The sequence below is a fragment of the Phalacrocorax aristotelis genome, chromosome 1, assembly GCF_949628215.1.
Source record: "Phalacrocorax aristotelis chromosome 1, bGulAri2.1, whole genome shotgun sequence".
NCBI classification, from domain to species: Eukaryota; Metazoa; Chordata; class Aves; order Suliformes; family Phalacrocoracidae; genus Phalacrocorax; species Phalacrocorax aristotelis.
The window spans coordinates 85,292,594-85,311,730 of record NC_134276.1 but is presented as its reverse complement, the minus strand read 5'-3'; the positions used below and the strand labels follow the sequence as shown (position 1 = coordinate 85,311,730).

Sequence of the window (19,137 nt, the reverse complement as noted above, 5' to 3'; positions counted from 1 at the left end):
TGCCCAAGCGTAAAAAAATCGGTATGCCGTTGCAGGGGATTTTGTTCAGGGACTGACAGCATTTAACCAAGGCAAAAATCTTTTGTTCAAATGCAACGTGCATTGATGCAAAGACGGGGTTAGCTGAATCAGCAAACCCAACAAAGTCCTCTGGGCATGGCCTGAGAGGCTTTACAGATACGTTTACAAGCTGATGCCTCTCCAAGCTGGCCCCACATGGATTTTAAAGGAAAAATCACTCTGCTTTTTCTTTTGGTAGAGGAATTCTTCACAGATTTCCTTCTCTTGGCTGATTTGGACATGGGGTAAAAGTACCTGTAGCCTTCTGGTCACGGGTAGAGTGAGACTGGCTCCAGAATACTCCAGGTCAAGCTCCTACAGTGGAGTGTAAGGAAAAGGTGATCCATCAGGAGCAGCTGATATGGGTTCCCTTTAGTTCTTCATTGTTTTTATACCATGCTTAGTACAGTCTTTGGGCAACTCACTTCTCATTCAGAACCAGAGCAATAAACTGCCTTCCTCCAGCACAGCAATAAATGCCTTCAAGTTTTCCCACATCTTGGAAACTTCTCACCATTATATTAGGGTTTAAAATTCTTCACCACTGGTTTATAAAACTGAGAGATTATATATTATGCAATATGGTCTTCCAAAGGAAAATTCAGTTGCAATAGTGTAGAAGTGCTTAAAAGCGCACCTCATTCATGTCCACAGAATGGAGTAAGCTACTGACAGAGGAACTGCTGCTTTACTGGTGTGCCTACGTCCACGTCCAGGCTTACAGTAGTTGGGCAAAGAAAATCCTGCTGCTGTGTGCTACCAGCAGTGCAAAATAGAGTTTTCAGACCAGGCCTAAGAATATCTTGACTTTGGGAAGAAGAGTAAGTGACCACAGAAAAGAGCAAGGCAGTGTTCTACTCCAAATCTCCTTCTCTTTGCAAAGCCCAAAGCCCAGTTATTAACAGGCAGTACCTCCTTTTTCCCCCAGCACAGTCTCCTATTTTCTAGGAATAGCCATACCTTCCTCATTATTCCAGGCAGCAGATAAAGTTCTGCACAATGGCCATGGCCAGAGACCAACCTGTGGCCTACGGCCAATATTGAGCAATAGGACAGATAATTCTTCATCTTCAAGGAGAGCATTAGGAATAGCAAATGCTCGTTATTTCTTCACATGAGCCTTGACTAGCCATTCATAATCTCCTCACTGCTCCATGTGATGACACTTAACAGTACCTTTCTAAAAGAAAACGTAACACTCACTTAAGCACAAAGTGCTTCGAAAGTCTCAGATGAAAGATTTTCATAACCATAGGAGAATGTGTTACCTTGCGTTCTATACTGGTTCTATGCTTACATTTCCAGTTCTTTTGCTTTGCAGTGCTGGATTATATGAAGATTTCACACCCACTTTTCAAGACAATCCATAACTGATATTCCAGAACAGAGGGTCTACGTGGACCTTTCATATTTCTGTTATCTGAGTGCCTTTTTGGAAGAGGTGAAGGATATATTCAATCTTTCCCAGAATTCAATCTCGCCCAACACTTATGCTCTCCAGGCTAACTTTACACATGAAAATAGTCCCATTGTAGTCAATAGCACTGCTCACAGAAATGAAGTTATCTCTGTGCATTCACTGGACTAGCCCACAGTCATTACCTATACAGTGCTGCTGCTTAGCTTTGCAAAAAAGTATTGAGAACAGCTTATCTGTAAGAAAGAGTAGGATACTAAATACGCTTAACGCTCAGTATGTGCCCATTGCAATCTTCTATCATCTCTACGTACATTCGTTTCAGAGGTATTTTGCTCCTTTCTAAACATTCATATTTTTGCGCTTAATGCCAATTTCTAAGAAGTCAAGATGTCTCAATTCCAGTTTCTGTGAGTCTTGTGCATCCCACAGTGAATCACCAGTTCTTTTTATTGCTTGTTACAGAAACTGAAAATGGTAAGACGGAAAGAAAACCCATAGGGATGCAAATGCAACAAGCTGCTACGGTCTTAGTGCGCTGCCTGCTTTCTCAGTGCTGGGGGGACCTGAAGTTTTGATAAGCTTTTTCCTTCCCTGAGCTGTCTGAGGGCTGGTGATAAAGTTGAGGAAAAACGCAGTAAATACAAACAAATTGCTGCAATGTTCAGCCCATTCGCAAGGAAAGAATAGGACCCAGATGGAAGCATTAACCATCTGTTTTAATACTCCACTTCCACAAAACCAGATTAGCGTAAGCTAGAAAGGGGTATGTGCATTCCACAAGAGATAAAGGCATTGGATTCTCAGCGCTTTTTTGTTGCTGTTTTTACAATAAATATGAAGCCAGATTCAAAAATTATTACAACACATTTTGATTAAGACACTCACCCTTCTTCCACTCTCCTAGAAATCTCTGTAGAAAGGATTTTATGGCATACATCAACTACTCCCCAAATTCAATTTTAACTGTGCTACTTTCCACCACTTCTTAAACCATAATTTATTTTGTCTGGCTGTTTTAGACTTAATATATAATTTTCATGAGAGGAAGATAATCTACTTGTATTATATTAAAGCGGCAGATGGCAAAATCTTTCATGTTATAGAAGACTTTCGGTTTTATTACAGTTATAGGCTTCTTCAGTACCTATTGCACTGATTATACAACATATGTTGTTCTGCAGCCAAAACCATGGAGATGATCAAAAAAACCCACCCTCCTCTTGCACAGTGGTTGTAAATGCAAGCTAAAAAAGGTATTCCTCTGGTTTAATATAAAACAGTTGCCTGGTAGAATAACATCATGTATACAAATAGCATCCTGCCAAAAGCAAAATCTTCACTTTTTTTTTATTTCTATTAAAAAAAAGTCCTTCCCATAAAGCTCCAGGTGTCCTGCCAGCACTTAAAATTCCTCACACAATTCTACAGAGTAAGAAGGTGCCTCAGTTGGCTGAACACTTTCTCCAAACAACTCTAACAGAGGTAAGCAAACCCTGCCTCATCCTCCATGTATCTCTGCTTTACCCAAGGACACTGGCCGTTGGGAGACCCCCAGACCAGCTCCCAGCACGGAGCCTGCACGTGGCCATCCCCACTTAGGAGGCTGAGAGGTCTCAGCAGGACGGATGGGAGCCCTTCCCCGCTTCTTGGCCTCGGCGCCACATATCAGCGTGGACACGCATAATTGATGGTTACAGACCCAGCCTGAGCGCGCCCCATGCTCGTGGCTCTCTGTGGATTCAGCGGAGCATGGAGGCATGTTAGCAGGGAACTTCTTGAACTGGGTCCCAGTTTTCACTTGCAATTCTGGATGATGAATGGCCAAAAAGCTTCAACAAATTATGAAGTATCAAGTAACATTTGGAGAGTGGAACATTCGCTATGTTAAAAAGAATAATATCTTTGCTTTCCAACGACACCGGGTGCCTGTGCGTGGGTAAGGTGACCCACCTATCATTCCTGGAAACAGCACTTTGTTTCCATGATTTCACCAAAAATCAATAACATCTAATGGTAACAATGGCCACTAAACTGACAGCCTAACTCTTGGGCTCACATAACATTTTAATCTTCAGAGATGGAACGTACTTGGGATGTTTCAGTCTGATAACGTGAACAGCTGCCTACCTCCTCCACTTCACCACTTTGCCTTTGTCCATAATTTCTTCAGCACCTGTCAAAACTGCCAGTGTGGAACCAGTGGGAAAACCAGGTCCCAAGGTCTCCAGAAATAGAAGTCCTGCACAGATCAGTGTGAATTTACAAAACCAATAGGCTTAAAATTTAGACTTTGGGAAAAGAGATTAGGAACATCAGTTTTTCAGCCAAGATATACAGGGTTTTCTTCCAGTCCCACTGTTTTCAAATCACCTTATGCAGCATGGGCAGGATTGAAGATATGCCTTCATTGCTGGATGGGAAGGCAAGAAATAGAGTAATTTAAATAAGGGAATGTTGATATAATTGGACAATGTTGCAGACAGTGAGCTGATGTTGGATAAAATCCTACACTTATATTTGCTCTTCAGTGTTCATTTGTAATTCCTATTAGCATAAATACGCTACTAAATCTCCCACAGTAAGCAGCTGTGGTAAATGACTTCTGTAGGCTTAAAAACCAACAGTAAAGTATTATTTTGTTTTCCATTTAAAAAATAACAGAGGCTTATATGAGATGTGCACACACATATGGTTCCAGTGGCACGTTATTCATGAGCACCCAAAATTATTTCCTCTCTGGTGTCTGTGTCACTGCAAATCAGCTACATATGCTACTGGCTTCCTATCATGATTCTTACTGCCTCCATCTTACACAAATTTTTTATGCACAGCTCTGGGTCTGCACAGAAGTTTTGGGGCCACCTTTATGCCATTTGTCCTTGATGACTTAAGTTTACCATTAAGTTAGGAACAGGATCAGGAAAAGTTACCCGAACCACTGAATCCAGCCCTCCAGAAGCCCAGGAAAAATACACATTAGGTATTTTCAACAAGCTAGAGGTTATACCATCACTTGGTGCGGGGGGGATGATGTGGATGACAAAAAAACCCTAAAAACTTAAAAAGAAACAAACAAGTTAAAAGTGTGGAAAAACCATAACTATAGCACGTCATGAGAAATGAGCAAGCCATTGTGCCGGTGTCCTAAGCCTGTACAATAGCTTGCGCCCATATTAAATATTTATGGTGCAAAGAAATAGGGAAACTGATACAGAGAAAATTATCCTTAAATCCAAGAAGCTACTGCAGACTTGCTAAGTGTGAGATGTGCTACTAGGGATTACAGAAGGTGTCAGTGAAGTTACACACAGGCATATACACAGTAGTAAGAGGAAAACACTTCAAAATAACATATTATCCAAAACAAAACTCTAGGCTTTGTATAAGCCTGTTTCTGTAGATAATCTTTCCAAGTGCCCTTCACAGAGTTTAGGCAAAACTTGAATTATTTTTTCTTTTTAATAGGAAAGCAACATGAATTGAGGATTCTAATAAAGCATTTCATACTGCATTTTACAGCATTTTACTGGAAACGTCAATTCAAAATGGCTTGCAGCATGGAGAGATATGGGTTGGAATTTGGGTTAAAAGACGATAACTTGGAGATAATGGTGTATGCACACTTGCTCGCACCCATCTTTAATAAACTTATTTACACCATAGGGACCTCAGATGAAAGCACCACTGCATTGGAAAAATGGCTAGTGAAAGCTCTGAGGAGAACTTGGGTACACTTTGTGGGCTGATACAAAGTCAATACAATGCTGACTTTGGCAATGGAGAAAAACCCCAAGGAGATGGAGCTACCATAGCCTTTCAGAGGCCATCAAGAAGAAAAATGCAGAGTTAATCCACCAACTCTAAAAGCTGTTGTAGAGGTAAGAGGAGATGCAGCCGCACCTGTAAAGATGTCTACTCATCAGAGGTGTGGAACAGCATGGGCTGGCCGCAGAAACCCAGAGCAGCCAGCCCCACTGCTATTTCCCCATAAACTGGCCCAGTCCTTGCAGGATTCCAAGACTCGAGCCTCTCACAGTAAACCTGTGCACCCACTGAGCACTGGAGTCACGGTCACAGCTCTGAGTTTTACCTTGTGCTACACTCACCCAGGCACACAGTCCTTCTCCCTCATTACTCAGCTGACTGCACTATGGAGGCAGAGTTGGATGTGGACATAATTTAATAAATTTGTGATTTGACTAGAGACATTTGGCACACTCTGAATAACCAGTGTTTCAGTAACTTACTGAGTTTGATTACCTTGGAGGTTCTGACAGGAAAAATAATGTTTTCCTAAAGGCTGAAACAGATTATACTAAAAACAACAGCAACCCACGACCAAAGTCAAGTTACCATTTCTATATTGCTATTGATTAAGCTCACAGAATGACTTCTCCAGTGAAATGTAGTACCTACCCCTTGACACCTCTCTTTTATGCACTTTGGCCTTTACATCCCATGAGCCCTTTAATCTCACTCTAAAGAGCCAACTGGTCCAGTCTGCTTCTCAGCCACCTACAGAAAACTGTAGCCCTCAGAAGAAATTACTTCTCTCTCCTCCTCCATCAACTGATTTCCAAAACTCAGCCAAAATAATCACACCACAAGCATACTTCCATGGTGCATAGCCACCTGAAATATGTGGGGCTCGCTTCATTTCCAAGCTACATTTGTCATTCACAGTGCTTAACTGCAGGCATACAGCAAAATGTTATGGCAATAAAAAAGGATTTTCAATAACATTGTTGAAAAATAATTTAAAATAGAAATTTAAGAAGAGTTTGGTAAATCCTGAAACAGGAAAAATGTGAATATGTCATTTCAGTGTCATAGTTTTTCTCTAGTTCTTGACCCCACCTTGGTTTTGAAAGCAGATCCCTCCTTCCAACTTCTTTGCGCTCTTTAAATCAAGGGCCCCACTGGACTAATGTAATCCATATGCTTGCTGTTGCTTACATGCTATTTGTAAGGGTCAGCTCAGCTGAATTACGACCCCACCACATGTACTTCCCTACTGACTGTTACCTTAATCACAGAAAGGCACATTTGGAGAAAAATAAACAGAATGTGAAGAGCGTGAAGTTTATTATGTTTTCAAGAACTGCTTTTATGTGTATTTTTGCGAGACGTCAGAACACGACTATTTTCATGAGCAATTTGACTGAATACCTTTAAAAATCACCAGAAATAAATTAAGTAAATGTAAGTGATGTGTGTAACCAAAGCATCATCTATATATTCATTACTGAGTAATCACAGAAGCTACTTTTTAAATTTCTTTCAGAAAACAGACTTTTGTATTGAAGAGGACTGGATCAAGAATGTCACATGAGAACCTTCTGGTGTTTATTGTTTTAGAAAGGTCCTATATTCTGCATGGCCCAGCGTAGGATGAGCAGTTGGTTCAGTATTTGTGATGTGGCAAGGAAGCTGCTGGACGTGCATAAACAAACAAACATCTCTCCTCACTGCCCTGCTAAGGAAATGCAAAACTATCACATGACAAGAAAATTAACAATTAGCAGAACCTTGCTTGAAAACAATGGGGTTCTCCCCCCCCAAGAACAGGATTTGTTTTATTTACTGCTTTTCCCAATGGCAGCGAGAGGGCTTGTGGTGCACGTAGCCAGCGCGCTCTGACGAGACCAAGCAGCAGCAGGAGGGCCGGTGTGGGTTGCAGCAGCAGCTGCTGCACGCACAAGGCAGGGAGCTGTGCTGTGGGATTGGGTGAAGCCAGAGGGAAACGCTGCTCTCCAGAAGCATTAGCGAAAGCAGGAACGTGATGGGTGCGCTACAGAGCACGTGGTGTTAGCAGCATGGCTAATGCCATCGTGACTTGGCAGAAGTATGCAAACTCAACCAGAATGCTCTACAGTCCTCAAGGTAGAAGCTCGCTGCGCTCAGATGCTAAAAAGGGCTGGGGAGATGAAAAGAGCAACGAGCTCCTGATGGGGCTGGGCGTGGCCACAAGCCTTTCATCATTTCTATCCTAAGCACTGTGCAGCAGAAGGTGTTCAACGGCAGACTCTTGATCTTGAGTAGATCCAAAACTCAAGTGAGGACTGTTTCAGTGAAGGTGCCTCACAAAGTTCTTAATCATAATGGGCTGTTTGCTCCCCTGCGGACTTGTTTTCTATTATAGGCCTCACCTAAAGGAGTAATACGTGAAGCATACTACTACCTAAGACCTAACAGAGCCAACAACATAAAAAGAACAAGGCACTAATCCTCCATCATTTCCTAAAACATGAAGTATCTGGATGCAGATACACATGATTTAGTCAATTTGCATTGTGCTGTGGCTATGTGGTACTCTAAAAACAAACAAAAACCCATCCAGAAAGCAAAACAAAAGCATGCCACTAATGGTTTGAAACTTAATAGCATAACTGACTTGGCATTTGCTTCCTTTCAGCATTATTTTTCAAACCCATGAGTGAAATATACTCTTTCATGCCGTGGCTCCCTTAGCTGATGCCCTCTGAGCATTTGAAGCTTGAGAAGCAACTAGCAGGTATCAAGCCCATGCCTTTCAGGCATGAAACTCTTATTAGCAGACTAGCCTTACTAGCATTTAATTTACAGTTTTGTCTAGTGGGTGCATGTCAGCTCCACTAGAAAGGCATTTAATTAGTCTGTAATTTGACATTGCAACACACCGGCTAGACAGACCAATGAAGAAGGACGTGCATGGAACTGCAGAGCGAACTGCAGATTTTTATTAACTTGGAAGCAAGAACAACTACCACGTCCAAGCCAACTTGTGCTAACCACTGCAACAGTAACATAAATAAGCGAATAATACACAGAAAAGTACTAAACCTTTATCCATACCTGAGATACAGAAGGTCGAGGGGGCAGTGCAGGCGGTGGTGGGGGCAGCCAGCCAGACCTCACAGCTGAACAGTGAGAAAAGATGAAAAAAAAAAACAACAAAAACCCAATCAAAACGATGTTAATTTAATTCCAAATAAAACCAGAATTGATTTCCATAATAATTCCTAGTGAAGAAGCAGTATTCAACATTTTAATAACAGAAACCAAACTTGATCTTTATTAAGCAAGCCCTGTTTGAAATGACTTCATGAGTAGTGAATGAGCAGTGATTTAATTGCTGTAAAAACCCACAATGTTATGATAAAAAGCAGAGTTGGAAGCCAGTCAGCCACAAAAGCTGTAGCTAAAGCAATCCAATTCTAGTTAAAGAACCCCAGAAACGAGGTCTACTTGTCCTTGGGACTTTGCTCTTTGAAATTAAAATTATTGCCTTTTTTAAAAGTGATGCTTTAGCATCCGACGTAGACATTAGTGTTCACTCCAGATAAAGCACACTATGTTGTGGAGTGCAGCCTTAAAAGGAAAACATCTGGCATGAAATTAATATGACAAAAACCTAAATGAACCAAAAAGAAATCCATTTCTTCAGCTTTATGTTTTGTATTTGCATGTTATTACTCACTGGAGGTATTTCAAAGGGAGGAGGAGAAAAAAGACAAAGACGACAAACCCACCCTTTGTGCTGGCTCAAACTATCACGCAGGTCCCACCACTGTATTTCTCAGTTTCCCTAAAATACCTAAAACCCATGACAGGACAAAGCTACAGGACAGAAGATGGCTTCCAAAGGCAGCTGCAGAGAGGAGGACGAGGCTAGCACAGACAAACCAACCAGGACTGGAAGGAGTCCTTCAGTGGATGCCCCTCCCCAGGCTCCTGTCACAGTGAGTGCTCAGTACTTACACTGGCAAAGACAGACGGTCCATCTTGCACAGTTATTTGTACAGTAAAAGAAACCCCAACAATATTAAACTCTGAAATGCCTTTTACCACAATAATGCTAAGCAAGCAATTACTTTTATGCACTTTTTATTTCCATGCATATTTTAAAAAGCCACAAAGACCATTAAGAGCCCTGTTACAGCTTAGCCATTTACATGTTTTATACACCAAGTCTAAAAATGTCTACATGGTTGAAAACACAAAGACAAAAGATATTAACCATTAAGGACAGTGTAAAAATGGGTGGGTGAAAACACTGAGAACAGTCCTATTGGCTATATACATTGGCTATATACATTGGCTATAAGCCTATTGGCTTATAATACATCGAGGTTTTTTACATCCTCTGTATCATCATCGCTTGAATCAAACTGAAGCCTAATATCACTGCACAGAGTACCAAGGAGAGACGTAGGACAATTAAAACCCAACTTAGGTTAAGCAAGGGAGCCACTAACATACCTACAGGTGTCACAGAGATTTAAAAAAAGATTAGGTCATTAGGATCCTTTCTCTTACATTTAATTATTTCTGTTTGTAAGGCCACTGCAATACCAGCATGATGATGTCGCTGTATTCTCCATCTCTTCTGCGCAACTAATATCTAGAAAGGAACAGTGGAGTAAGAAACCTTCCTTTCCTTTAGTACGAACTTCAGATTATTACTTCATTTATCTGAGCACTGGCAGTGGCTCTGGCAATTACAGCTAATAACAATATTTCAAAACACCACCTAACTCAAACACCAGCACTCTGTAGGTCCATCGGCTCCACACTGTAATAGCAGACAAGTACATATGCTGAACATGATACGTTTATCTTTAGGAAACCTTGTGGGAGCTGTGCTGCGATGCCCCATGGAAAACACCTGCATGCACCTTACCCTCGCACACCACCGATTAACACACCGAGGGTATCATCTCTGCTCTCCAAACAGTTCTAATGTCATGGGGGAGCACGAATCACACACTCTTCCTAATGAGCCACTGGCAGCCCAAACGTGAAGCTATGGAATGCACTGCTGCCATGAACACGGGGGTCCCCGGAAGGGGCACATGGGGCCAGGGGCAGCGGTGCTGCAGCCAGGCACTGGCCTCAGAGGCTCCCTTGGCCCTTCCAAATGTACATAGCCCTCTCCAGGGTTTATAATTTTTGTACCTGCAGTAACGCTTTTGAGGGCCTGCTGGAGCGTAAGCCAGCAAGAGCTGCATCCATTGAGAACTGGCCTGAACTTCAACTCTAGAGGATACAACACTTATTGCCCTTGCTCCCAGATTCTTCAAACCCAGTGATACACCTAGAAAAGCCGCAGGCTAGTCTTTATGCACAAAGGTGCTGCACTTGCTGGAAAAGCTTCTCCTGAAGCGGTTGCACACACTGTGAAACCCCAGAAGTCTCCTGGGATTTGGCCCACAAAATTCCAAAGGGAAAAGTAATTTTTTTGTAGGATGGTCAAGTCAATCCAACAAACAAAACCGCCAACCCCCCCTCCCAAAAATAACCCCACTTCACCTTTTAAAATACAACATATATGACTCTAGCATTAAAGTTAGATGCTTACACCATGTGCATTTGACCCAGTTTCCTCTTTTTAATCCTGCAAATTCTAACTTCAGCTACTCATGAAATATTCATAAAATTCCTGCTGTTGCAGAACATCTTCGGTCTTTTAGAAGGAAATCATGCTTACGTGAGCACAATTGTTCAACAAAAGTTAGTTAACTTTTGAAGATTCATAACAACTTATAAAAAAGAAAAGCCCTCACTTTTATTCCCCACAGGGCAATTAAAAAAAAAAATTTAATGATAGATGCTCCATGCTTCAGTCTTCTGTAGTATCACTACCCTAAAAGACAGCAATATTAACAGATAGTCATAGGTTTTTATGTGTATCAGCAGATGACTTGTAATATTAAGCTATTCCAGAATGCCTGCCCTCCTGGGAGACCGCCCCACACAGATGGGCTCTGGCTGTTAGAGTTGGCTCTGAAAGCAAACCCAGATACAGGGGGAGGTCTGTTTCCAAAATGAAAGCAAGTACCCTGGTACTGAGCAGCAAACAGACAAGTGTCATATTTCCAGGTGCACACTCCAGAACTGGATTAAGATGCATGCCATTGCTCTTTGAAAACAAGTCTTCACACCCTGTGCAAAAGCAGAGGGAGCTGGAGGGAGCAGCATGAGCCTTGCACAAGTAGCCTCGTTACTGAGCAGCTTGGTGGCCTTCACAGCAGGTGAGCAATGTAGAGCAAATCTTAGCACTGTGGAAAGGCCATACAGGTACTAGTAAAATGGATTTAAGTATATCCAGTATCCGTATCACACATATTCCTGTAAATTATAGCATTTTCATACACTAGTTACTCCCATAAAGATAGTGATAAGGCTTTCAGTTAAAAAATCATGGCTCTTTACTGAGCATGTTTACACTTTAAGGCAGATTATCGCATGGGAAGCTTCCAGGACCATTTTTCTGCTGTATTTCGGCAATTACAAAGGTCTGATAGCACTAAAAAGACACTGCACTAGATAAAAACTCCAGGTTTTCCAGTCTGAAACTAGATTAATGTTTTAAAACAAACACCAGGCTGTAATGCTACACTCTGAGAACAGGCTGGGCAATCCTATTTGGCCATGCCACTCTGCCTCCAGCCTCCCTAGCAGAGAACACAAATCCGCAGCACTTTCATTACCCGCAGTAGTGAAAAATATAAATCACGATGACCATCAGAGTAGCCCCTTTACTTGACTTATTTGATCTAAGAAGAGGAGACCAAAGAAAAACATAAAATTATCACAGGACATCAAACATATTTAAAGTAGGTCTTCAGCTCACCAGGCACAGCAGGAGGGCAATAGAACAAATTTAAGCCCTTGGGATCCTTTAGAGCAACCTGTAAGAGCAATGTGCTGCACATCTCTCACCCAATGATAGTCACTTGTCTTCTTGTTTCATAGTATTGAAGAAAACTGCCATAATCACTGAGCTGCTGGGTACATGGTATTTTTAAAAATTAATTAATAATAGAACAGCAGCATATAAAACTACATTTCCTGGAACATTTCCATGTCAAGTACTTAATTTCATTTCCATTCTTTATAGCGGTCTTCCTTCTTGGCTTTATATGTCTATCACTTTACCCTGGATATCACCTCAGACAAGTTAGAGCTGTTGGATAAAAAAAAAATTATTCCTCCTTCTCATCTGAATTGAACACTTTCATAAGCAGTGTCCTGAAAGAGGGTGGTCTTCCTGGGTTAAGGGCCATTTTGAACTTCTCTAGCTAAGTTAACTAAATATCACCTACCAATGGAGGCTGACCTCATCTCACATCAAAACCCTACACACCTTTCATCCCACGATCAAAAGGGCACCCACATTTTGGTCCCTCCTCTTATTTCAGCTACCATTCCCAAAGGGTGAAAGAGGGCTCAAAGGGTGCAGTCCTAACTAAACCCAGCCTAAATCCAGGCTGACCTGGATCCAGATGGCCTAAATCCAGGTTCCCCACCACCACCCCTTCTCCCATCGGGTGGGGACCATCTAGGGACTTAAATTGGGAGAAAACCGATAGGGTTCCTTGGTAGAGTCTGGCTGATGTGTTTGGTATTTTTCAAGTAGATGCTATAGCACTGCTGGATCAAGGGAGAGGCTGGCTGCATGGCAGACTTACAGCCGTTTATGCTGCTTCAGAGCACATAAATCCCAAGATCAGGTTTAACAAAAGACCAACCAATTCATTTTATCAGGAAGCAAAGGATCTGCAAAAGATACGCCAACAGAATGAATTATTCTTTGGTTCCCCAAACTACCTAAGGCTTCGGTTCCTTCGGTAGCTGGGAAGCCAGCATTTTCAGTCTTCCACTCTGAGGCTGTTTTGGAGGGCTTTTGAAATACTTTTCCTACTTCTGTTGCCAAAGGCAGGCTGCAGAAAAGGTCTGTGTCTAAACTGGTTTCTGTTTACCTGTCTTTCAAAACTTCCCTTCTTGTTCACTGAAATTGGTACTTGGATATCCCATAATATTGTTCTCACCACTTCTTCATTTATTTACATTCCTGACAACAGCATTAATAAGGTGATTGTGAAATAATTGTTTTTCAAGAGTTCTGATTTAATGCTCACTACTGTGCCCACAGAAAGTTGCAACAGGAAAAAAATTTTAAAAAGCTGTAGCCAGGAATGTAAATTTAATGAAGGATTCTAGTAAAGTGGTTGTGAAATATCTATTTACCCACAGATCTGTTCCAATAATTCTTCCTAATGTCTCCTCAGAAGGCAATAGTAATGGGAAAAAAGATTTAGACTCCTGATACTGATTTTGCTATCAGGTTTGTAGAAAGACTGTAGAAAGCATCGCCAGAATAACCTCTCTTCTCACAGTTAGTTGCAGGAACCTGCTCAGCAGCAAAGCTTCATGCATCAGAGCAAGTGATACACACACCTGATATCACAGACACACTCTTCTTACAGTTGTGTTTCATGTGCTAATCATACAGAACACCAGTGGTACCTCGACTGCACGGAAAATTATCCAAGTATTTTCCAAGTGATTAAGAAGAGAGATAGCCAGACCTTAAGCAATTAATGCTTCTGCACTATGAACTCGCAAGTGAGACTTCATTTAGGACACTGGTGTGCTCACGTATTTGATGGTCACTTTCAAATCAAACAAGCAAGACATTATTGAAGGTGTTTACGGTCTTTTTTAAAACACACACCACACCCCCCCAAAATTCAGCGTATTTTATGTAAAAGCTGTAAAACAGATTTTTTTAACCCCTATTTTCTGTTTTGAGTCATATAACCACAACAGCTGTATTTTTAACTTCCTGTCCCTCATTTTCCCTAAACCACTTCATTTTCTAGATACTGTTTGCTCTACCCCTTCCTTTTCTGTGTGTTTTCTGGGGACTGTTTCTCCCTTCTCCCTCCCCCTTTAAACAAAAGCATTCATGATTTTCTTCCCCTTCACTTCACCTTTAGCTTCATTCTCCACCCACAGGGAGGCACAGTCCCTCCACCTACATCCCACAGATCCATGTTGCCAGAGTGTCTCACCTCTGGAGACGCCGGTGGGAGCGCTGGGGGCTCCGGCACTTGCTGCCTGTGCCCATTTCCAACACAGACCAACTCGGAGCAGGCACACAGGAGCCAGGAAGAGCAATAAGCTACCACCCACCAGCCCACTTGCTGCTCAGACGCTTCTTGAGGACATCAGCATCTCCAGGGTCTCCCCCAAGGGAGGCAATTTGTCCCCCTCCCCCTGTTCCACATGAGAAACAGAAGATCCTCTCTTGTTTAACTTGTAAAGCTGTTCTACCATGAACCAGCATTTTTTCATAGAACACAGTAACCTACATGGGATCATGAGAATAGTTCATAGGGGCTGGTAGGGCCAGCTGAGAACATTTCAACCTTAGCAATTTTCAATAGAAAAGAGTTTTTGGATTAAAATTCCATTTTTAACAACAGAATGAAAACAGACTGTAAGCCATTCCTCAATCCCAGAAATATATGCACTAAGATTAGAAAAATGAGAAAAAATAACTTAAAAGGAGTTCCATTTACACAAATTGTCAAGAAACAGTTATACTTACCCCAGTTTGCACAAAAGTACTCTCTGGACTCCGCCCTTAGAGACAGACATGAAAATTTAAAAATCTAAAAACGCAGAAATAAGTTATCCCATCAGATAACTAGCATGTAATAACCATTCATCCATTTATGTCCTCACTATTTTCTCCAGCCTGTCTGACCTTAAGTCCTTGTCCAGTTTGGCAAAGAAATAAGTTACATATTTATAAACACACAAATCCTTCATAAAAATCCTAAAAGGCTGAGAGATGTAAAACTCTTCCATCCAAATCAGAGGGAAGACGTTAATATTTTATTCAGAATAAGCTCAGTTCAGTGATCACATATTCTGAAGGGGAATGGGACTAGAAAAAAACAGCAGCTCCAGTAACAGATCAGGAGCCGAGTCCCAAAAGAAAAAAAAAAAATCTATTCTCTGCTTCAAAAAAATGTTTTTGCAACATTTATGTTAAGAAAGTATTTCACATTATTTTCATTGCAGTGATACAGTGCCGGAGAAGAGTATAAACAGCAGCTCAATTTTGTGTTCTCTATGAGTAAGAGACATTTTTAATTTAAATTGCAATTATTGTTACAACCCTTACAACCAAAGGTATTAACTTGACTCTGCACTCTTCATTCAACGAAGCTGGCAACACTAGAGCTCTTGTATACTGTGCAAATGATATTCAGTGAAATGGCATATTTTGCTGATGGTATTTGCCATTATCACTATTCTGAAATAAAGGTCCTTCAGAACTGTCATCTTCTGACATACAGAACATATATAAGTCTATGAGACCTGACGAGATGCATCCCAAAGTCCTGCGGTAATTGGCTGACGTAGTTGCCAAGCCACTCTCCATGTTATTTGAAGAGTCATGGCAGTCAGGTGAAGTCCCTCAGGACTGGAAAAAGGGAAACATTGCATCCATTTTTAAACAGGGTAGAAAGGAGGACCCTGGGAACTACTGACCCATCAGCCTCACCTCTGTACCTGGGAAGATCATGGAACAGATCCTCCTGGAAGCTATGCTAAGGCCCATGGAGGACAAGGAGGTGATTTGAGGCAGGCAGCATGGCTTCACCAAGGGCAAATCCTGCCTGACCAACCTAGTGGCCTTCTATGATGGAGTGACTGCCTCAGTGGACAAGGGAAATGCTATGGATGTCATCTACCTGGAATTCTGTAAGGCCTTTGACACAGTCCCCCACAGCATCCTTCTCTCTCAATTGGGGAGATGCTGATTTGATGGGTGGACTGTTCGGTGTATAAGGAACTGACTGGATCGTCGCATCCAGGGGATAGTGGTCAATGGCTCAATGTCCAGATGGAGACCGGTGAAGAGTGGCATCCCTCAAGGGTCCGTACTGGGACCAGTACTGTTTAATATCTTCATCAGTGACATAGACAGTGGGATCAAGTGCACCCTCAGCAAATTTGCAGATGACACCAAGCTGAGCGGTGCAGCTGACACACCAGAAGGACCAGATGTCATCCAAAGACACCTGGGCAAGCTGGAGAGGTGGGCCTGTGAGAACCTCGTGAGGTTCAACAAGGCAAAGTGCAAGGTCCTCCACCTGGCTTGGGGCAAGCCCCAGTATCAATATAGGCTGGGGGATGAAGTGATTGAGAGCAGCCCTGTGGAGAAGGACTTAAGGGTACTGGTGAACAAAAGCTGAGCATGAGCCAACAATGTGCGCTTGCAGCCCAGAAGGCCAACCGTATCGTGGGCTGCATCAAAAGAAGTGTGGCCAGAAGGTCGAGTGAGGTGATTCTGCCCCTCTGCTCCGCTCTGGGGACACCCCACCTGGAGTGCTGTGTCCAGCTCTGGGATCCTCAGCACAGGAAGAGCATGGACCTGTTGGAGTGGGTCCAGAGGAGGGCCACAAAAATGATCAGAGGAATGGAACACCTCTCCTATGAAGACAGGCTGAGAGGGTTGGGGTTGTTGAGCCTGGACAAGAGAAGGCTGTGGGGAGACCTTATTGTGGCCTTTCTGTACTTAAAGGGGGACTTTAGAAAGGATAGGGGCAACCTCTTTAGCAAGGCCTCTTATGACAGGACAAGGGGTAATGGTTTTAAACTAAAGGAGGGTAGATTTAGACTGGATACAAGGAAAAAATTTTTCACAATGAGGGTGGTGAAACACTGGCACAGGTTGCCCAGAGAGGTAGTGGAGGCCCCACCCCTAGAAACATTCAAGGTCAGGTTGGACGGAGCTCTAAGCAACCTGATCTAGTTGAAGATGTCCCTGCTCACTGCAGGGGGGTTGGACTAGACGACATCTAAAGGTCCCTTCCAACCTAAACCATTCTTTGATTCCCAATTTAGTGTTTTGTTATGATTAATAAACACAAAAGTAACATGCAAGACAGCACAGTACTACAGCATGAGTAAAATCCAGCCCTATTACCCAAGAAAGTAGCAGGATTTTACTAAATCAAGATCAATACAAACACAATGAGAGGAAGGGCTTCTGAAAATTAATTACTTAAATTCAGCATAAAAATGACACTACTATTCTAGGTTCCTCACGTCACTTCAGCTTTGAACCAAAAAGTTAGTTGAGAAATCTGTATTTATGGTAACACAAACAACATAACCCCCTGCATAACCCCTTAAAAGCCTGCCTTTAGAATTGCAGACAGCTAAACTCAGAAGATACAGATATTTCCTAGCAAATACAATTAAGCATAAAAGAATACAGAAGACAATGCAGTAACCATACTTATTCAAGGTTAAGTTTGGCAGGTTTTTTAGTACCCAGTTCCATAGGCCCACAAGGGAAAAAGTCACTTGCATTTGGCCCACTAAGCTAAAAATACAATGGAGCTGAAAAGAGATCGCTGAAAACAGCTGGAAACAGTATTAGGGTAACTATATGGACCTGTTTGTATCAAAAAGTGTATGACAACAGAGCAACTATCATTTTAATTTTCCAAATCCTCTTTCCTACACAATTACAGAACTGTTTTATTTGATATGTGGACTGAAAACATTTAGAAATACATAAAATTCAGCTGTGGTTGGGCAAATATGGAAAACCAAAGACATCTCAACACACACTATTCAGAAACCTCAACACCTGGCAAATAAAACCCACCAAGCCTGTATGTTCAAGGAAAGATTGTGCTAACTGAATGAAGTAATGAAGGTTTGATGAAGTAAAGGAAGTAACAAAGAGTCGTCTTCAAAGGTATGAAAAAGAGGATAAAATGTGATGCCGAACACCAGTCTTCCTCTAGCACTAACAAAAATGAAAGGGTGAAGAAAGAATTTGTACTGAGTCTTATGATAGAAGTACCACTTCAAACTGTGTGGGAAACATGTATATGAAGGAATACAGAGTGATGTGGGGAGATATTTATATCACTTACAGGAATGCTGATGCACACCAATAAAATCTGTTACCATGTTCCTTTTCTGTGAACACTACATTTCGAGCAGAGGGGATGTTTTGTTGTTTGGCAGCCATCACTGGCCCAGCAGTGATAAGTAGAGGTTACAGATCTGACTGTAGTTAGGAAAACATCATCCATAACAGAAAACACTGCACTTCAAATAAAATACTAGTTGTGTTTCCCCCTTACCAGGTGTGGTACTTAACACCTCACATTTTAAACGGGAGAAAACCCCCAAAATACTAGCCCTGTGTTGCTGGCTGAAACCAGCGCCCCCGGAGGGGGAAATCCAGGTGACAGTGAATATTTGCTTACAAGCCAATGTAAGAAATGGTGCCTACATTCCACACGCTCCTCACTGCAGGGACAGCCGCAGCAGGAGGCAAGCTTCAAAAGCAAACGACTGCTAAAAACTTTCAGTCAAAAATTCATTTGTAAATAGTTATATGGCTGTTTTGATTAGTTACACAGATATTCAGTCTGCTTCCATATCAGCACAGAACTACACTGTTTGACAATTTTGTTGTTTCTTTAAAGCAAATTCTCTTTTCCAAACAAGTATCCTTTGTTCAACAGAACTGTTAATTAAAAGAACTTATGCAATTCAGATATGAAACTAAATGGGAAATAAAAAATATTTCAGAGGCATCTGTATCAAACAAAAAGACCTAGACTGCTGTCACTGCCTATAATTGCCAAGAAGTAAATTCTTTAGTAGTTGTCACGGGCAAAAACCGTAACCAAGCAAAACTCTTGGTTTTATACTTAAGCTGAGACTTAAGCTGAGACTTGCCCTAGTCCCAGAGTTACCCCAAGGCAGACCCTAGTTTATTGCTGCTGTTGAGGGTAAAAGGTGGCCAGGGGCCTTGCTGCAAGACTGCCAGGCTCTGAGCTGTG

At 41.9% G+C, this 19,137-nt stretch overlaps 1 protein-coding gene across 5 annotated transcripts in view; it reads right to left on the bottom strand.

Annotated features, from left to right (window-relative positions):
• Window positions 1–19,137, bottom strand: part of REPS2 (RALBP1 associated Eps domain containing 2) — a 99,322-nt gene that overhangs the window by 10,417 nt on the left and 69,768 nt on the right. For 3 of the 5 annotated variants that reach the window (XM_075096261.1, XM_075096228.1, XM_075096252.1), the window contains exons 14-15: window positions 8,315–8,379; window positions 316–375 (exon numbers count right to left, since the gene is read on the bottom strand). In XM_075096261.1, coding sequence (XP_074952362.1) covers window positions 316–375; window positions 8,315–8,379 — 125 coding nt within the window. The remainder of the gene's footprint in view (window positions 1–315; window positions 376–8,314; window positions 8,380–19,137) is intronic. The other 2 variants (XM_075096233.1, XM_075096242.1) reach the window with 1 other exon arrangement.